The sequence below is a fragment of the Barbatula barbatula genome (assembly GCF_947034865.1).
Source record: "Barbatula barbatula genome assembly, chromosome: 18".
In the NCBI taxonomy this organism is placed as follows: Eukaryota; Metazoa; Chordata; class Actinopteri; order Cypriniformes; family Nemacheilidae; genus Barbatula; species Barbatula barbatula.
In genome coordinates this window covers 11,570,250-11,586,295 of record NC_136781.1, presented here as the reverse complement: position 1 = coordinate 11,586,295, position 16,046 = coordinate 11,570,250, and the positions used below count along the sequence as shown (strand labels likewise).

General features: G+C 38.5%; 2 protein-coding genes across 5 annotated transcripts; both read right to left on the bottom strand.

Annotated features, from left to right (window-relative positions):
- Positions 1 to 34: 34 nt before the first annotated feature.
- On the bottom strand, positions 35 to 3,560 carry pdgfrl (platelet-derived growth factor receptor-like). Its single transcript, XM_079479963.1, has 6 exons — positions 3,399 to 3,560; positions 2,099 to 2,378; positions 1,869 to 2,020; positions 1,480 to 1,779; positions 1,221 to 1,357; positions 35 to 370 (listed from the first exon to the last, which is right to left on the bottom strand). Exons 1-6 carry the CDS (start codon positions 3,448 to 3,450, stop codon positions 179 to 181), a joined length of 1,113 nt encoding a protein of 370 aa, XP_079336089.1. The 5' UTR covers positions 3,451 to 3,560; the 3' UTR covers positions 35 to 178.
- Positions 3,561 to 3,891: 331 nt separating this feature from the next.
- Positions 3,892 to 14,508, bottom strand: slc7a2 (solute carrier family 7 member 2). Of its 4 annotated transcripts, none has more exons than XM_079480266.1 (12): positions 14,023 to 14,497; positions 12,711 to 13,097; positions 12,442 to 12,597; positions 11,859 to 12,024; positions 11,598 to 11,734; positions 11,064 to 11,286; positions 9,184 to 9,320; positions 7,825 to 7,927; positions 7,118 to 7,317; positions 6,837 to 7,003; positions 6,400 to 6,508; positions 3,892 to 5,162 (listed from the first exon to the last, which is right to left on the bottom strand). In XM_079480266.1, the coding sequence occupies exons 2-12, from the start codon at positions 13,078 to 13,080 to the stop codon at positions 5,008 to 5,010; spliced, it is 1,923 nt and encodes a 640-aa protein (XP_079336392.1). In that variant the 5' UTR covers positions 13,081 to 13,097; positions 14,023 to 14,497; the 3' UTR covers positions 3,892 to 5,007. The 4 variants fall into 4 exon arrangements, with proteins under 4 accessions (XP_079336392.1, XP_079336393.1, XP_079336390.1 ...); XM_079480267.1 differs by having other exon boundaries at positions 3,949 to 5,162; positions 12,711 to 13,085; positions 14,023 to 14,508; XM_079480264.1 differs by lacking the exon at positions 9,184 to 9,320 and adding an exon at positions 9,811 to 9,950 and having other exon boundaries at positions 3,949 to 5,162; positions 14,023 to 14,477.
- Positions 14,509 to 16,046: the final 1,538 nt, after the last annotated feature.

Genomic DNA, 16,046 nt, shown 5'->3' with positions numbered 1-16,046 from the left:
TGCAACCCCACACAAAGCTCCATCAAGAGACATTCAGATTCATAAAAGCATTTTATTTCCAAGCCATATTAGATATTTTTTCATAATGGTTTTCATACTGTGATGTGAATCGAGCAAAAAAAAAGCCTGAACGGTGTGAGACCAGCTCGTGACAATGTATAACACCTATGTTTCTTTCCTAGTCGTGTGATTTCACCGATGTGGCCACAGATGTCTCTCCGTTCTTACTTTTGGCAGTGCAGATGTATTTTCCAAAGTCAATAGTTTCAGCATCCTCCACAATTAAAACGCTCTGGGAAATGCGTGTGGTGTGGCCCACGCCTCTGTTTATCAGCCTCCAGGAGTCTTGAATGATCACCAGCCTCTGGTCCTGACAAACACGCATTAATATTTACAGTAGTTGAGTTTAAGCGATTTCAATCACAGGTTAGAATTTACTGAGATGGATGGGAAGTGTTGAAGTGCTGTGTGTCATTGTTTGGAGGATCTTTTGACAGAAATGCAGTATTATATACATAACAAGGTCTTCTAGCTATATCTACATACAGCGCGGGTCCCCTTGCATGGAATGCGCCATGTTGTTTCTACAGTATCCCTAAATGGACAAACTGCTCTACAGAGCGCATTTCGTAAATATGTTATCTCCTTCGGCAAAGAAGCGAAACGTGATGACATGTTAGTTCTGTGTCGTGTCGTAGTGCTTCGAAGGGGAAGGGTGGAGTGAGCCGTTGGTTGCGATTTACGACCTCACCTTTAGATGCCGCCAAATTTCACTTAACCTTTAAAGAACGGTTCACACTAGAACGAGCAGTCTCAACAAATCTCAAAGCTTTTGAATCTCATTGGTTGACGCGTGTCTTGTGACCACTAGAACCACTGAGATTCGTCCATTTTGAGTGTGGACAGTAATAATCTTCTTTACATCCAAACGTGACTAAATGAGCTAAAAATATGATTAGCTTTTAATCACAAATGTATCGTTTCGTGTCATGAGGCATGTATTACCCTGGACATTTTAACATCCAAATAAAACAGCATATTATTGTTATTTATCATATTATCATTTGTAATTTAATAATTTAATAAAATCATTTCTAAATGAAATGTAAAGGTAAATGATCAACTATGACTGTCTCAGCCAGAATCAGAAGCTCAGATGAGCAAATACTGTTATCATCTTACATTTTCTTACAATCCCAAGAAAATAAAGTGCTACTTGCCTGGCCTGGATACCTCCAGCTGAAGCTTAAATTCATCTCTGGTTCACCTAGGACTGTGCATGTAAGGTTAAAGATATCTCCTCCGCTCACTGTGTTTGTCGATGCCTCGATGGTCGCAAAAGGTGGACCACTGGGCACTAAGAAAAACAAGTGAAAACACAAAAGTCAGGGGTGCGACATCCTCAGCATCCACTTTTATGTCCTTCAAGCACCAAAATGCATTAAGAAGTGCAAGATGAACCCCTCAATTGGGTCTTACCCTCCACATAAAGCAGCTGGTACATGGTGGATATTTGTGGTGTGGATTTAGTGGTGCTGTTGGCTTTGCAGTAATATGCACCCTTGTGTTCTGGACTTGGGTTCTGAATAATAAAACCCTTTGTAGGATTGTATGAGATTTGCGTCCCATCCACTTGGATTTCCTCTGGAGGAACTTCTCTATGCAGTGACACTTTGACTTTAGGGTTGGTCACCCGACAGGGTACTGTGGTGTGCCTGTCAGGACGCAGGTAGGCGATCTCAAAATGGATGGGGGATGGAACAAACAGCTCATCTTTGTCTAGAAGAGATCAAACATTGTATATGTAGTTTTTTTTGGTGTGTTGTTACAATGTCAGCTGTATTGTAGTGTGCTTTCAGATGCTGTACCTGTAAAGTATATATAGGTTTTCGAGGTGGTGTCTGCATCCCTCTCACATTCTTCACCATCACACAGCATCACCCAGCAGCTGTACTCCCCTGTATCAGCAGCGGAGGGCGACGTCAGGATCAATTGACTGTATCTGTCCTGCTGCTTGATGCTAAAACGCAAGAGTCAAGTCTGTCTCAGATCTGGATTATTGTCTGAATAACATAATGTAGTGAGTGAGGAAGGATACCTGAGGCGGTTATCATTGTAGGTGTCCAGATATGAAGGATACGCCCAACCAATCTTAGTTCCTTTGCATCTAAGTTCCATCGTTTTCCCAGGGTTTAATGAAAGTGTCTCACCCAGTCGAAGAAAACGTCCTTTATCTAGAACCTGGGTGAGAATAGATTGGCCTTTGCTTACTAACTCCTTTTCCTTCACTTTTGGCTGTCGAATCTTCACCCTCTTTCTTCCAGGTCGCGTGCGGTTCTCACTGGACTCTTTATTGCGTCTGGACTGCTGACACATACCTGCATAAACACAAGAAAAAGGGGATAAAAACATCAATGGTTTTCAATACTCAATGTGCTTAATTCAAATACATACTATGGTATGAAAATGTTCTTCTACGCTTGTTAATGATTATAGATTTGACATGCAGAACAGAGATTCTTTATTATTTTTTATTTCTTTGGTGTGCTCTGTGACCCTTGGCAAAGGTATAAGGAGAGAGAGAGAGAGAGAGAGAGAGAGAGAGGGGGGTTCTCTCATCTGGAAAGCAGCTTCATATACTTCAGCTCACAGCTGTACAAACATCATCGCAATGCATGAAAAATATGCTTTTTCTCCACACAAAAATGCACGAAATCTGCTCTTTCAATGAATCGTTTATGTTTCGTGAATTGAAATGATTTTAACCTCATCTAAACAAATGTTATGGCATGTAACTAAGAACTATGTGTTATAATGTGACCTGGAGGAACATTTGTAAAGCTCTTAAATGTTTGGATGCACTAACACCTTTGACTTCTTTCCATGATTTAGACTACGGATGCACCTATATGTACATTTTTGGCGATAACTATAACCGATGATTATTTACCACTGGAAGCCGATACACAATATCTAAATATGAATATAACTTTTCTGAGACTGAAACAAAAAGTGGTAAACTGCTTTGCTTTGAAAACTTACTGCAGAGAACAAAGTCAACAAAGATTAAACTATCAGTATTGTATTCACAGTTCTGCATTACCGTCCTGCACTATGTTGGCATTTGGTCAAACACATTCGCATCAACTCTCTGGGATTAGCACAAAACACATTTCCAGAAATAATTGCAAGCATTTACAGATAATTCTTTAGATCAAGCAACATAAACTGTGTCAAGCAATTGTCTCTGTTATATTCATTTAAATCTCTTTTTGCTCTGGATTTTTGGCTGTGTTTCTAAGCACCAGTGTCTCTCCACACATCTCTCAAAGAGACTAATAGTTTGACTTTCTAAAGGAAGAAGAACTAGGTAGAAGAACAAAGAATGATCCGCTCACCATGTTGGACCTCCAGCCAAAGTAGTGCTACAAAGAAGATCCAAAGTCTCATGGTGACTGAAGTGAACGTCCCAGCAATACTCACGGGGTGATCTTGGATCTCAGGAGGTCTGGAGAACAGTGTAGGAACCCTTCCTCCACTGTCTGAAAAAAGGAATTTTCCCATCTGCTCACTCCCCCTTTAACATCAGTCCATGTACCCCAATATTCTGGAGTCCTGTAATGCCCTCTAAAGGATAAAGCCTGCATCACATGTTATAGCAACCTCAGAAAAGTCTCTGCAATGCTTATTTCAATTGTAGTATGGTTTTCTATGCAAATTGTCTTCTGAGAACTGATTCAAATCTTTTGCATAAATTCCTGTTAGAATTACAGAGTGTTGGAATTACTTGACTCCTGAAACATTAGAAGAGATTAAAGTTGCTCACACAACAATCCTTTCATTTTCCTTCACTCAATATTGTACACCACATATTTCATGAACAGATCCATTAGCCCCGAAAACATACTAATGCAAAAGCCTATTTATTTATTTAAGCGTGGAAGACTTGGTTAAAAATGGGAAGAAATCTTTATTATCTTGCATGAAACGACATTGCAATATAATGACAATGGCATAATCAACATGTCCATTACATAAACAATTTAAATGCATAACACAATGGCCTCTGAAACATAGTAATTGATGTACATTATAAATGTTTGCACTGAAAACATGACTGACAGTTACTTTTCAAGCATCTTTGGACAAGAACTTCAGCAAGTAAATAGAGTGAATAAGGGTTATAGTACTACATTTAAAACATGACAAATTGTGTCACCTTTTGGTTGTTAGACAACAGATTGACCCGTGAGTGCTAAACATTTTAGGATCCCTATCAAACATTCAACACTAGTACAGAAACACAAACAACATGAAGAGTTACAGAGTGAAAATAAAAAAGTGTTATTATCAGAATACAAGAAAACTCCTGTTACATGAGCAGCTTAGCATCTCTGGCAATAAGATGTAAAATAAGAATTAATACTAAATCTTAGAAGTAAACACTTATGATGGTAAAAAAGAAGCTACTGTATGTTGTGAAAACATACAGTAGCAGCAATACATAACTTTTCCACCTCTATGGAATTATGCAAGTTTAATGCACAATTTTATCTGACAACTACAATTTCTATTAGTTTATTTTGTTGTAACAATGTAAGTAAACTTTAGGTACTGACTGTGGAATCATAATACTTATAAGTATCGGCAAATAAAACTGTGTGTTCCCTTTTTACTTCCCAACACATTTAATGCATATAACTCATACTCAGAGGTATTCTAAAGGGGTTTAAATAAGATTTGCTCTGACAATGACCGGATTTCAATTTCAGTTCTAATGCATAATCAATAATTATGTAAGACTCGGATTTGTTTTAGTTTTGTCAGATCATTGAATAATACTTGATACATTTTTACACCCCTGTCTCGCTATACGTGAGATCATCCGCACTGAGAGATGTTATAAAACATTGTTCATGATGGCAGTGACTGTAAAGGCAGAGCTGTACACAGAGCTCACGTCTGTCAGCTGGTTGGTGAATGCTGTGAATAACAGTCTGTTTCTGTCTAACATGGACTTGTCTTCTCTGTGCGAGTCACATACTCCTCAGTGTCTTCGCCTGCTGTCAGCTTTTTTTTCTCCGTCACAGCACCGCGGTTCTGTAGATGCCTCTTGCGTTCAGTGCTATGCCAGATCCCGTAACCAAAATAGATGATGAAACCTGTGGATTTGTATCAAAATTGAGATTGATTTTTGATTTGTCTACAGGGGGCTTCAGTGAAATCTGTTTATTTTTGGGGCAAGTTCACTCAAAAATAACAAATATGAGCATGCATTAATGGTGCCAGTGGGGCTATAGCTGCCTAGGCCAACTGGTTGGCGCGTATGGTTGGGTTGATTTTGGTAATGTTTTAGAGCATGGTGCTAGCAATGCCAAGGTCATGGGTTCAATCCCAGGGGACTACATATAGTAAAATGCAATGTAAGTCGCTTTCGATAAAAGCGTCTGCCAAATGCATAAATGTAATGTGAATTAACGTGTGGGCAGTCATGGCCGCCTAATGGTTAGAGTCCGGACTCGTGACCAGAAGGTTGCTGGTTCGATTCTCAGGGCCGGCAGGGCATGGAGCAAGGCACCTTACCCCCACCTACCTGGCGAGCTGCCCACTGCTCCGGGTGTATGTGTGTTGAGGCTGATGGTAACAGCATGGGCTGGCCTTGTAACAATGCGACACACACCCAGGTCTGATCAACCTGCGGTGGGCCTCCCTTGGCCGAGGGTGTCTTGTGATAAAGAGCCGAAACACCCAATGAGGCAGAGGTGCACAACTGACGATGTGTTGCATTGAAGGGAACCATACAAAAAGGGCATTATCAGCAGTACCTCACCAGAAGGCATCTTTCACCCAGGATAATGGATGTGAAGAAAGTGGGAAAGGACACACAACTCAGGAGATGTCTCTCTGATAATAGCAAGGAAAGGTAAGTTTGTATTTCTATAATAATTTATCCCGCAAAAACAGAGGATGACTACTCAATGAAACATCAGACCTTCTTTCCTCTATTCATATTCTTGACTGCTCCGTTTGTCATGCATAAGGCATGGGAAATGTCCTATTGGGTAATTCAACTGTGCTGAAATAGTGGGATTATAACACATTGTCCTATCAAGCGAAAAATCTGTCACCATTTATTTACCGTCTTGTTAATAAAAACTCTGTGGAACACAAAAGAAGACATTTTGAGAAATGTCTCTGTGGTTTTGTGTCCCTACAATAGAAGTCAATGAGGCCAATTTGATTTCCAACATTCTTCAAATGAAAGGCAAACAGCTTCGGAATTAAACAAGAGTAAGTCCATTTTTATTTTTCAGGGAACTACTTATAAATTATATACATTTCCTAAAATTTAAATAAAAAAAAAATGTGTGTGTGTTTGTTCTCGCAGTTAGCACTAACCTATTGCCATCCAGATGGAGAAGCGGATCCATGTGTCCCCGCTGAGCTGAACCATGAGATACACGTTGACAAATATACTCAAGATGGGCAAAAAGGGCAACAGAGGAACCTGGAGCGAAAAATACACTTTGCCTTAAACATCTGCTTTACTGCACTAATGAATTAAGCCAGACTGAAGGAGGCAAACACAATCAATAGAGGCTCTTTCAGTCGTATCACTCTGTTTGTCATGGCAGATAAGGAAAACACACGATCGACCCTTCAGAGCACAGAGTGCTTTGCAAACAGAGTGGTTTTATACAGGCTATTACCCTAAAACCCAGCGCTGTATTGGGCAAGATACACATCAAACTAAACATTGAACATAATGGCACACTTATTAAAGTGCACCTTCAACTTTGTTGTAATTACTTTTTCTATAAACATACTGTATGTACCATAAAGGAAACTTTCTTCTTCGTCTGAGGTTGTCTGTAAACCAAAAGGAAGCACAAAAGGAAGATGAACAACGATGCTGCCAGCAACCCGAGGGCCCAGGGCTCCATGGCAACAATGGCGTGTCCATAGTATGTGTTGAGTGTGCTGACAACACACACAGCAAGCACTGCACAGAAAAGTTGAGCATACATCAGGATGACAAGGGATTTTGAGCTGGTTCAAATATGTCTGCTGACATAATGAAGGTCGGTCAAAGGAAGCGATCTGCGTTAATACTAACCGATAATGATAACGGCTACATTGACAGCTGATGAGGTCTGTACGGTGGGCAGCAGTGGAGGGTTGAGCAGAGAACGCAGGGTTATTCCTCCATCCTTCAACATGTTGAGGTGGGACTCTGATTCAGTCAGTTCAGATTCACCAACATCTTCCTTTCCTTCCCTGTTTTTGGACTTCTCAAACACAGCATCCGGCTGATATCTGACATTTAAGGGTACATTTAGCAGTAAAATTCCTTAAAATCGCTACAATTCCATCATTTCAATAAAGATTCCATGAAAAAAGAAGATGATTAACATGCAAATATACCCTTGAAATGGAACCATCATTTTTAAATTGTATACATTTTAAATAAAATTGTACAAATATACAATGCTTATAGTGATATAACCACGAGATGGCTGAAGTACACAAATCCTTCCTGAAATGCCTTCAATAAAACAATAATTCAAAACTTATATTATACACCTATTTCCTATATGATTGTTAACAATCTTCTGCAGTTTGATTGATATTACTTGGAATGCGAATGCAAATGAACTCTTCAAATGTATACTTAAAAAAACACAATGTACAGCTGTGATAGCGACAAACTAAAATAATATTTTAAGAACTTCAGCTGTCATTTTAATGTTTAACAGCATATTTCATTTATATATGGGAAATAATATTAGAAACATTAACACTAAGAACGCCATGTTTACTAACCTGAGGATAAGTACACATGCAGCTACTAAAGAGTATGCCAGCAAAGTTCCAATAGACATCATGTCCACCAGCGCTTTCAAGTCAAACAGGAAAGCCATGATAGCTGTTTTAAAGAAACACATTCTGATCAGATATAGACAAGTATCATTTCAAACATTCATACTTATATTCACAACAATGAAATTAGAGAAGTTTGAAGGGCGCTTGATGACCAAATAATACACTGACATGAGCTGTGCAGTATAGATTACAAGAAGTATATCTAATGAGGCTTTTATATAAACATTTGAGAGTCGAATTAGGATTTTAAGGCACTTTTTTCAAATGAATGTATTACACAGGCTGAATAAAGAGCCCTTCAGACAGTGAACTATTTGCTTAAAATGCAATGACAACAAAAAGTTAACACAAATCACACATCATGGACTTCAGAAAGAAGCTTTCTGCATAAATTACATGTTTTCCATACAGTGTTCCCAAAAGTATTTAAAGACTTAAGCCGCATTTATAATGTTTGAATGAGATAGTTTTAAGGTAGAAAATTAAAGCTGAACAGGATCTGCAAACAAATAATGTTATTGATATCAAATGTAATCTTATCCGTTTACATTTTATACATGCGATTTTTGTATTGAATGTGATATTCAAATGCTTTTTGGGTAACTGTGCTCCAACAGGACATGCACTGCTTATCATTCCATTTGTTGTGTAATGTATATAATGACTGCTGATATAGATCAACCGATTACCATCACATTATAAATAATCTATACCTTACTGGATGACTTTAATTTCAACACATAATCGAATAACACATGTGTCTTCTAAAGAAATGAGCTCCAGATGTGGCCCATGGCTTCTTAGACAGGTGCCCAAACTTCCCTCACAGCAGGGAAGCATTGTACACCAACAAACATACACTGCTTCAAGCCTAACATGTGTAATGTAGAGGGGTTCTTTATCCATTGCACCCTGCATCCTTATTTCTTGGATGTGCTTCCCCTCTGCTTTCTCATTCCCTAGAATCATTAGCATCCACTGGGCATCCCTGCTAGCATCAAAGTCATCCATGACCAAATCACCCACTGCACTACTGAGAATCTCTCCCTGCAGGTGTCAGAATATAAGACATCTGCACCTGACACGTGACTTAAGAAACGTGAGTTGTCCCATCCATTTCCACCCAAATTGCTCTAAAGGGTCATGTTTGCATGCATTTTTCAAAGAGATTTCATAGATTTAAAGCACCATCACCACAATGACTGCATGCGTCCACCAATGATGTAATCGAGCAGGCACACTGCACCTCCACCAGGCTGACACAAACACAACAACAGGCCTATCTCGGTCTTGGCTTACCCGCAGTAGTGCCCGCTGCCATAGTGGCAGCCACTGGCGACTGACGCTTACTCACTTTGGAAAGGAATCGGAACAGTATGCCATCTCGAGCCATGGCAAATAGAATGCGTGGGAGAGGGAACAATGAACCCAACAGGCTAAAGACAAAAAAAGGGTCATGGTTCAAACACCTGCAACTCTGGAAGGAAAAGAACATATTAACCACCACCGGCAAATGTGAAGAGCAAATGTTGGCCACTTTGCTGGCTGACTATTTGAGTGGCTGTTTAAAGAAATAGTTCACCAAAACTAAATTTGATATAAATTATTTACATCATATTATGTCCTCATTCGCTCACCCTTTGGTTTTTACATGTGGATTTATTCTGTGGAGTTCAAAATGTGCTACTGATAGAAAATAAAAGGATGTCAAACAGGTTTTAAAACGCATTTCAGTAGCTTGTGTTTGTACTCTGAACAACGATAATGAAGTTTAATCGAATCTAACCTGAGTGTGAGCAAATAATGAAAGAACAGACAATTATATTTCTGTATCTTCCCATAGTAAAATGCCTCTCCTGACATTCTCACATTTGCCTGGTGGATCACATTGGCAGTTTTCACACTGATCATGCCGCTATCTCTCACCTGCAACTATACCAGAAGACATTGTGGCAATAAGTGGGGTCATCGTCTTAGGATTGATTTGGGCTAACACTTTGAAAAGCACCCCATCCTGTGCCATAGCATAGATTACACGAGGCATTGGGAAAATGGAGCCCAGCAGACTGCACGTGAAGCAGAAACATCAGCAAACGCAACTGGTCAATTATTTACATGCCTCAAATCTGATCCCAAACGCTTTTTAAAAATGTTCTTTTTGAAGTCAACATGAAATCAATTTTGATCCTATTTACTTTGGTAATACAATTGAATTGTGATATTGCCAACAAAACATTGGTCTGTCTTTTGGTCGTTTAAGAATTGTATCCACAATACTGTACATAACTCCACCTCTAAAACAACATTCTAATTGTTCAGACTTGTTTTATCAACCCTTCAACTTTAATTTGTTCCATATCAGGTTTTGGTCCGAAATATGTCTCAATAAAAATGAGTGTTTGTCATGTTGACTTGAAGAAAACTGAGCAATAGGATCTGAACGCTTAAAAAAGTGAATGGGAACAGATGTAGAAATAAATGATCTTAATTTTTTCCTGGGATTATTGCACAAGGGGTGTAACCTGCAATCGTTTCTGTCAGGCTCTATGGTTCTATAAATAACCTTTAACATGCTTACAGCCTCCCTATTGCACAAAAATATTATTTTAAGTAAATAAGGGTTCGACACATTATAAAAAGCATGGTTCTTTTAAGAACCGTAAACCCTATAAAGGTTCTTTGAAAAAACTATTTTTATTTTAATAGTGTATGTCCATTGTTGAATTCATAGGCCTACTGCAAATACAATTCTTGGAGTTCACGCAACATAAATAATTTTTAGCCAACCATTATTCTTTAGTTCAATGAATTAAATCACCAGGAAAAAATATGAGATCCACACAGACAGTTTGTTTTGAAGAGAGCATATATTTAATATATATACTATAAGTCTCTCTTTCAAACAAATCACCAAATTCATTAGAGATGCACAGCAAGCATACAAATCTGTCCACCACAAACACCAAGAACTTCAGCGAAGAATATGCCTAAATTACAGCAGAATTACCAACATCCCAAATATACAAAGATATTTAATACCCCAAGAGGTAATGAAGTTACACTACTAAAAAGGTCTCATACATTCATTTTACTATTGTTTACTCACACATTTCTGCATGCTTACTCAATATACAATATTGGTAAATACATTGGCCAGCAGTGCAAAGAAGGTTATTTACCTGGTTGATAAAGCGCAAAGTGATCCAGCTGCCACTACGTATTTCGCAGGTTCCCAGCCCACATATTCAAAAGCCATAGGCAGAGGACTCTTTTCATCCAACAGGTAATACGGCATCATGAGAGTAAGAGCCGCAGAGACACCGAAGTAGGCGAGGAAGCAGACCAGCAGGGAAACGACTATACCGATTGGAATCGCCCTTTGAGGGTTTTTCACCTCCTCGCCTGATCCAAATAAGAAATGATGCAGATCATAAGAGACCACTTTTATTATAGCCTATATGTACAGTATATAGCTTTTGCGTTGTAGTTGCGTGGAAAAAAAGGATCAGAACACTTTCTCAGAACAGTACGAGTACAATGATATAAGGGTTTGAAATAACATGCTGAGTAAATGGTGACATACTTTTCAGATAAATTCTTCTTCTTTTCTAGTCTGTTCTAGTCATATGAGTACAGTCCATGAGTATACAATAGTACTCATGGAAATAATCATTTAGATATATATATATCATCTGGTCAGTGTGTTTGAATACCTGTGGTTGCAATGCAGTCAAATCCCACAAAAGCATAAAAGCACGTGGCAGCGCCCGCCAGTGTCCCACTAAAACCATAAGGAAAAAATCCCCCCGCACCATAATCACTGGTCACATTAGCAGTGTATGACAGATTCCTGTAATGAGACAATAAAAGTACACAACATAATTTCACATTTTACTTTACTATTTTAAATTCAACAAGCTGACATCTTCATTCACATTTAACACAGAAAGATTATGTTTAAGACACATCTTCACCTTTTTACAATGGTGACGTTTATGAGAGATTCTTCTGATAGATTCCAATTGAGTGAATCTCCTTTGACGAATCCAGAGACAATAACGAACATCAGCACAAGCACGTTTACAGCTGTGAAGATTTTGTTGACCCAAGCTGACTCTTTCACCCCAAAAGAGAGAAGGCCTGTGAAAGAAATACAAAGACACATTGAATTGAATTGTGAAAATTACAAACTGGATGATTTTTTAAGACTTAGAAACAGTATGTTTTATATACTCTATCTCGGAGATTTGCAGTGAATTTGCCTTTTATTTTATAGTTTTATAGCATGGTACTGTATGTCATTTTTTCATATTTTTGCTAGCCATAAAAATGTATCTAAAAAAAACATAGAGACTTACTTTATGCCAATTGCAAGCAAAATAGACAGCATGGCTAATATTTGTCATCTACAGTACCTCTGCTAAATTACAATAATGAGGTGTTATTGTTTTTTTTAGAAAACAATGTTCTTAAAACATATAAGGTGTTAATCTAAATTTCTGAGGATGAAAATATTTTTTGTACATACTGTAAGTGAACTCTTTTCTTTATTTTTACCTGATAGGAGTAAGATCAGGCAGACTGCAAAGAAATCAGGGTACTCAGCAAGTCCAGGCAAACTCATTTTGAAGTATGTTTTGCAGAACTTCTCAATGTGCCCCCCTATGAGCTCATCAAACGTCCCACTCCAGGCACGAGCCACACTAGAGGTCCCTGTCCCAACATCAATATTAGTTTATACTGAAACAACATCCTGTCAAATGACTCATTTGAATGTACGCAGAGAAAGTATTAAAGATTACAAATATTTGACAATAAATAATTACCTATTACATATGACAGAATGAGATTCCATCCTGTGATGAAGGCCCAAAGCTCCCCCACAGTCACATAACTATACAGATAGGCCGAGCCCGTCTTTGGTACCCTTGCACCAAACTCGGCATAGCAAAGACCGGCCATCACAGAGGCCAGAGCAGCAATGAGGAAAGACACCACGATGCTGGGGCCAGAGTTGCCTTTGGCCACCTCCCCAGCGAGCACATAGACCCCGGCCCCCAGTGTGCTTCCGACCCCAAGGGCAATGAGATCAACAGTGGAGAGGCATCGGCACAGCTTGGACTCCTCCAGATTGTCTTGGTCCACATTCTTCCTCCTCACGAGGGATCGGCCGAATGTGAGGCAATTTTCCAACATTCTTCCTGTAGCACAAACTTTCCAGAGTTTAAAATAAATGAATAAAAAACACATGTTTTTGGTTTGTTTTCTACCATTAGGAACAACCCAAGTTAAAGTGCATGGTTTCTTTTATTTCTGTGACAGGGTTAGACAATAAAGATGCAAATTAGTTTAAATAACCACTGTGTTATTATACAATAACATATTTGGCCATTGTTCTCACATGTCTACAGTTTAAGCATGTTTAAGCATCCCCTAACAAAAATACTGCAAAAGCCCTAGGCAGAATTACATAATACTCAGATTTGCTTTTAACAGGCGTAGATAGTTGGCACAGTGTTTATTGGCCAACACACTTATGTTATGTGGAATTAACTTTGCAGATTACTTTTAACGGCAACAATAGCGTACAAATTCATTACGGGAATTTCTTACAAATGCTTTGGAGTGGGTTTATACAAAGCTTATTTAATACACAAATCTGGATTAAAATAAATATGCAAATACAAAGAAATATTACTTTGATAATTTATTTAATATTCCTTCACTGATAATTGTGACTCTTTTACACACATTTTTAAACATAAAATTGCATAAAATACACTGTCTCATATATGTTCTTTTTGGCAGCGTGCCTTTTTTGCCTGCTCATTCACAGGCAGTAAATAAGGTGTTAAGGCTGTCCTAAAAGCACAGACGTTGTCCCCATATAAATACTTCATTGTACAGCTATATATCAAATAGATTTTTTATAAAAAAGAAACTTTAAGTGCAGTTTACTAAAGAGCGGGGCATTAGCAAGTTCATGCATATACTGTACTTACTGAACAACCTGTTAAAAGTCAGTTTAGTAGTTAGTAGTTTAGAAGGTTAACACGCGTGAGGCTGGACCTTTGAGCTATTTAGCTATTCAACAAGTCACAAAAAAATATTTTCATAAACACGGACAGTAAAACTTACCAGCTGATGTGAGGCCGGCAGCAGATGAATCACTGTGGTGAAAGTAATGCCTTTAAGTTCGTAAAGTTTTCACCCAAACACATATATACACGCCCCCCGCACACACAAGCACACCCCTCTCAGAGATCTCCACTCATTTCTTTAAAAAGCTCACAGAGATCACAGTCTCAAGTTTGCCCCTTCCTTTCATGCATGCAGCTCACATGACATGTCAGCCCCCGACTGTACTACTTTTACTCGGCACTCCGTCCAGGTTTGCCCTCATGAGGACTGCTGGGGGAAGTGAGGAAGAGAGTACGCCGTCACAAAATGCCTTCAAAAACCCGTTCGACCAGGTCACTGGGTTTATAAAAAAGTTTTTTGCCTGTGTGTTAATAGACAAGAAGAACCATGTTGGTGTCTGTTTTTCTGCTTTTAAAAACATGCACATGACCGAGTAAGTCCCAGCTGCCAGTGCACTTACTGATCGCTGATTAATGGTTGAGCAACTGACATTGACAAACATTGAGACAGGTCTGTTTGCCCAGTGCTGTGTGGAATAGTCCCTAAAAGCATGAAAACGGGTTGGACGGAGAAGTCAGGGCCTTTAATGGATTATCATTTGCCTTATATATAAGCCCATTCACACAGATAAAAGGTCAATATGACCCTGTTTTATTTGAATCACAGTCAAATATGTATGTATAATTTAAGACTGGCTGAAATGCATTCACTTCATCCTTACTGTCCATTCTGTGCCCTTTATCTTGAACACTGCGGAGAAAGCAAATGCCACCCATAATGTATGGGCAAAGAAGAACAACCACTGCCCGCATTCATGCACTATCCGGGGCAACAGAAGAACAGACTGCTTTACAGATATTCTGAGAATGTTGGTCATTGCATTCGCCTGTGCTGGCACACGTTCAGTTAAAGACAGATCTGGCAGATATCAAAAGAAACGAGAGATCAAAAGTTGGGCACAACTGTTAACATTCTTGCCGAAAGGTTTTTCTTCGTGTGTGAAAGGACCAGAAACACTGTCATGTTAACTGTGGCCACATGTCAAATTAATAGATTAAAAAATTGCATAAAAATATTGCACAGTAGGTACATTTAAATAAACAGGCAAACAGCTCTCACTGTTGGTCCGAAACTCAGACTGTGTTTGGCCATAAAATCAAGTCCAAAGAGCAGCTTTAAGCATTTGCCAATGTAATCCCACACAGCAGAGAGAATGCAAGGGGTTGACAATGAAAGTGGGGAAAAACTATTCACTTTTGAACTTCACTTTCAAAGCTTCATTTGTGTCTTTTTGCCTCTCAGAAAAGGTAGACACAAACTGTGCACCAGTTTTAAAAAAGCAAAACTAAATCAATTCCAGTGTTTAAAGTGTCTAAGTTATGAACCAATGCTCAAAGTGAGCTGTCACTTGAAATGCTTAGATTCAATGTCAATTATTCATGATACACCCCGGGTATACAGCAGATGATAACACTTTGCAACAGGGTTGTATTTCTTTGATCATGTTAATGTCAATAGAATAGTTAATTCATGGTGCATTAACTAATGTTATTAGGCTCCAGGTTTGATTACAATTTTTTATTAATAAATGCAAAAAATAACGTGAACTAAGATGAATAAATGCTTGAACTATGTTTATTGTTAGTTTCTGTAATCCATTAATTGATGTTAACAAATACAACCTTGTTACCAGATCAACTTTGCAAAAAGCTCCAAATGCAATGAGAACTTTACTCCAGTATCATGAAGTTTCATTGTTAAAAACATACTGCCTGCTCTACTTCTTAATCTGTAAAAACAATTAATGTGCATTGAATGTCACTTGTTGCTCACTTTCTTTTGATAACACACCATTTGTTGACAATAAGACAATTATATTGAAGATATAATTAACACACTGAAAGATATGCCTACAGCTGTCTAAGATGACAGGTCTAGACTTGAATGATTCTTTGCTAACTGTCAAAATGGAATATCTTGACACACCTCATTCTTTAAATTAAGCATCATCATGGGAAATG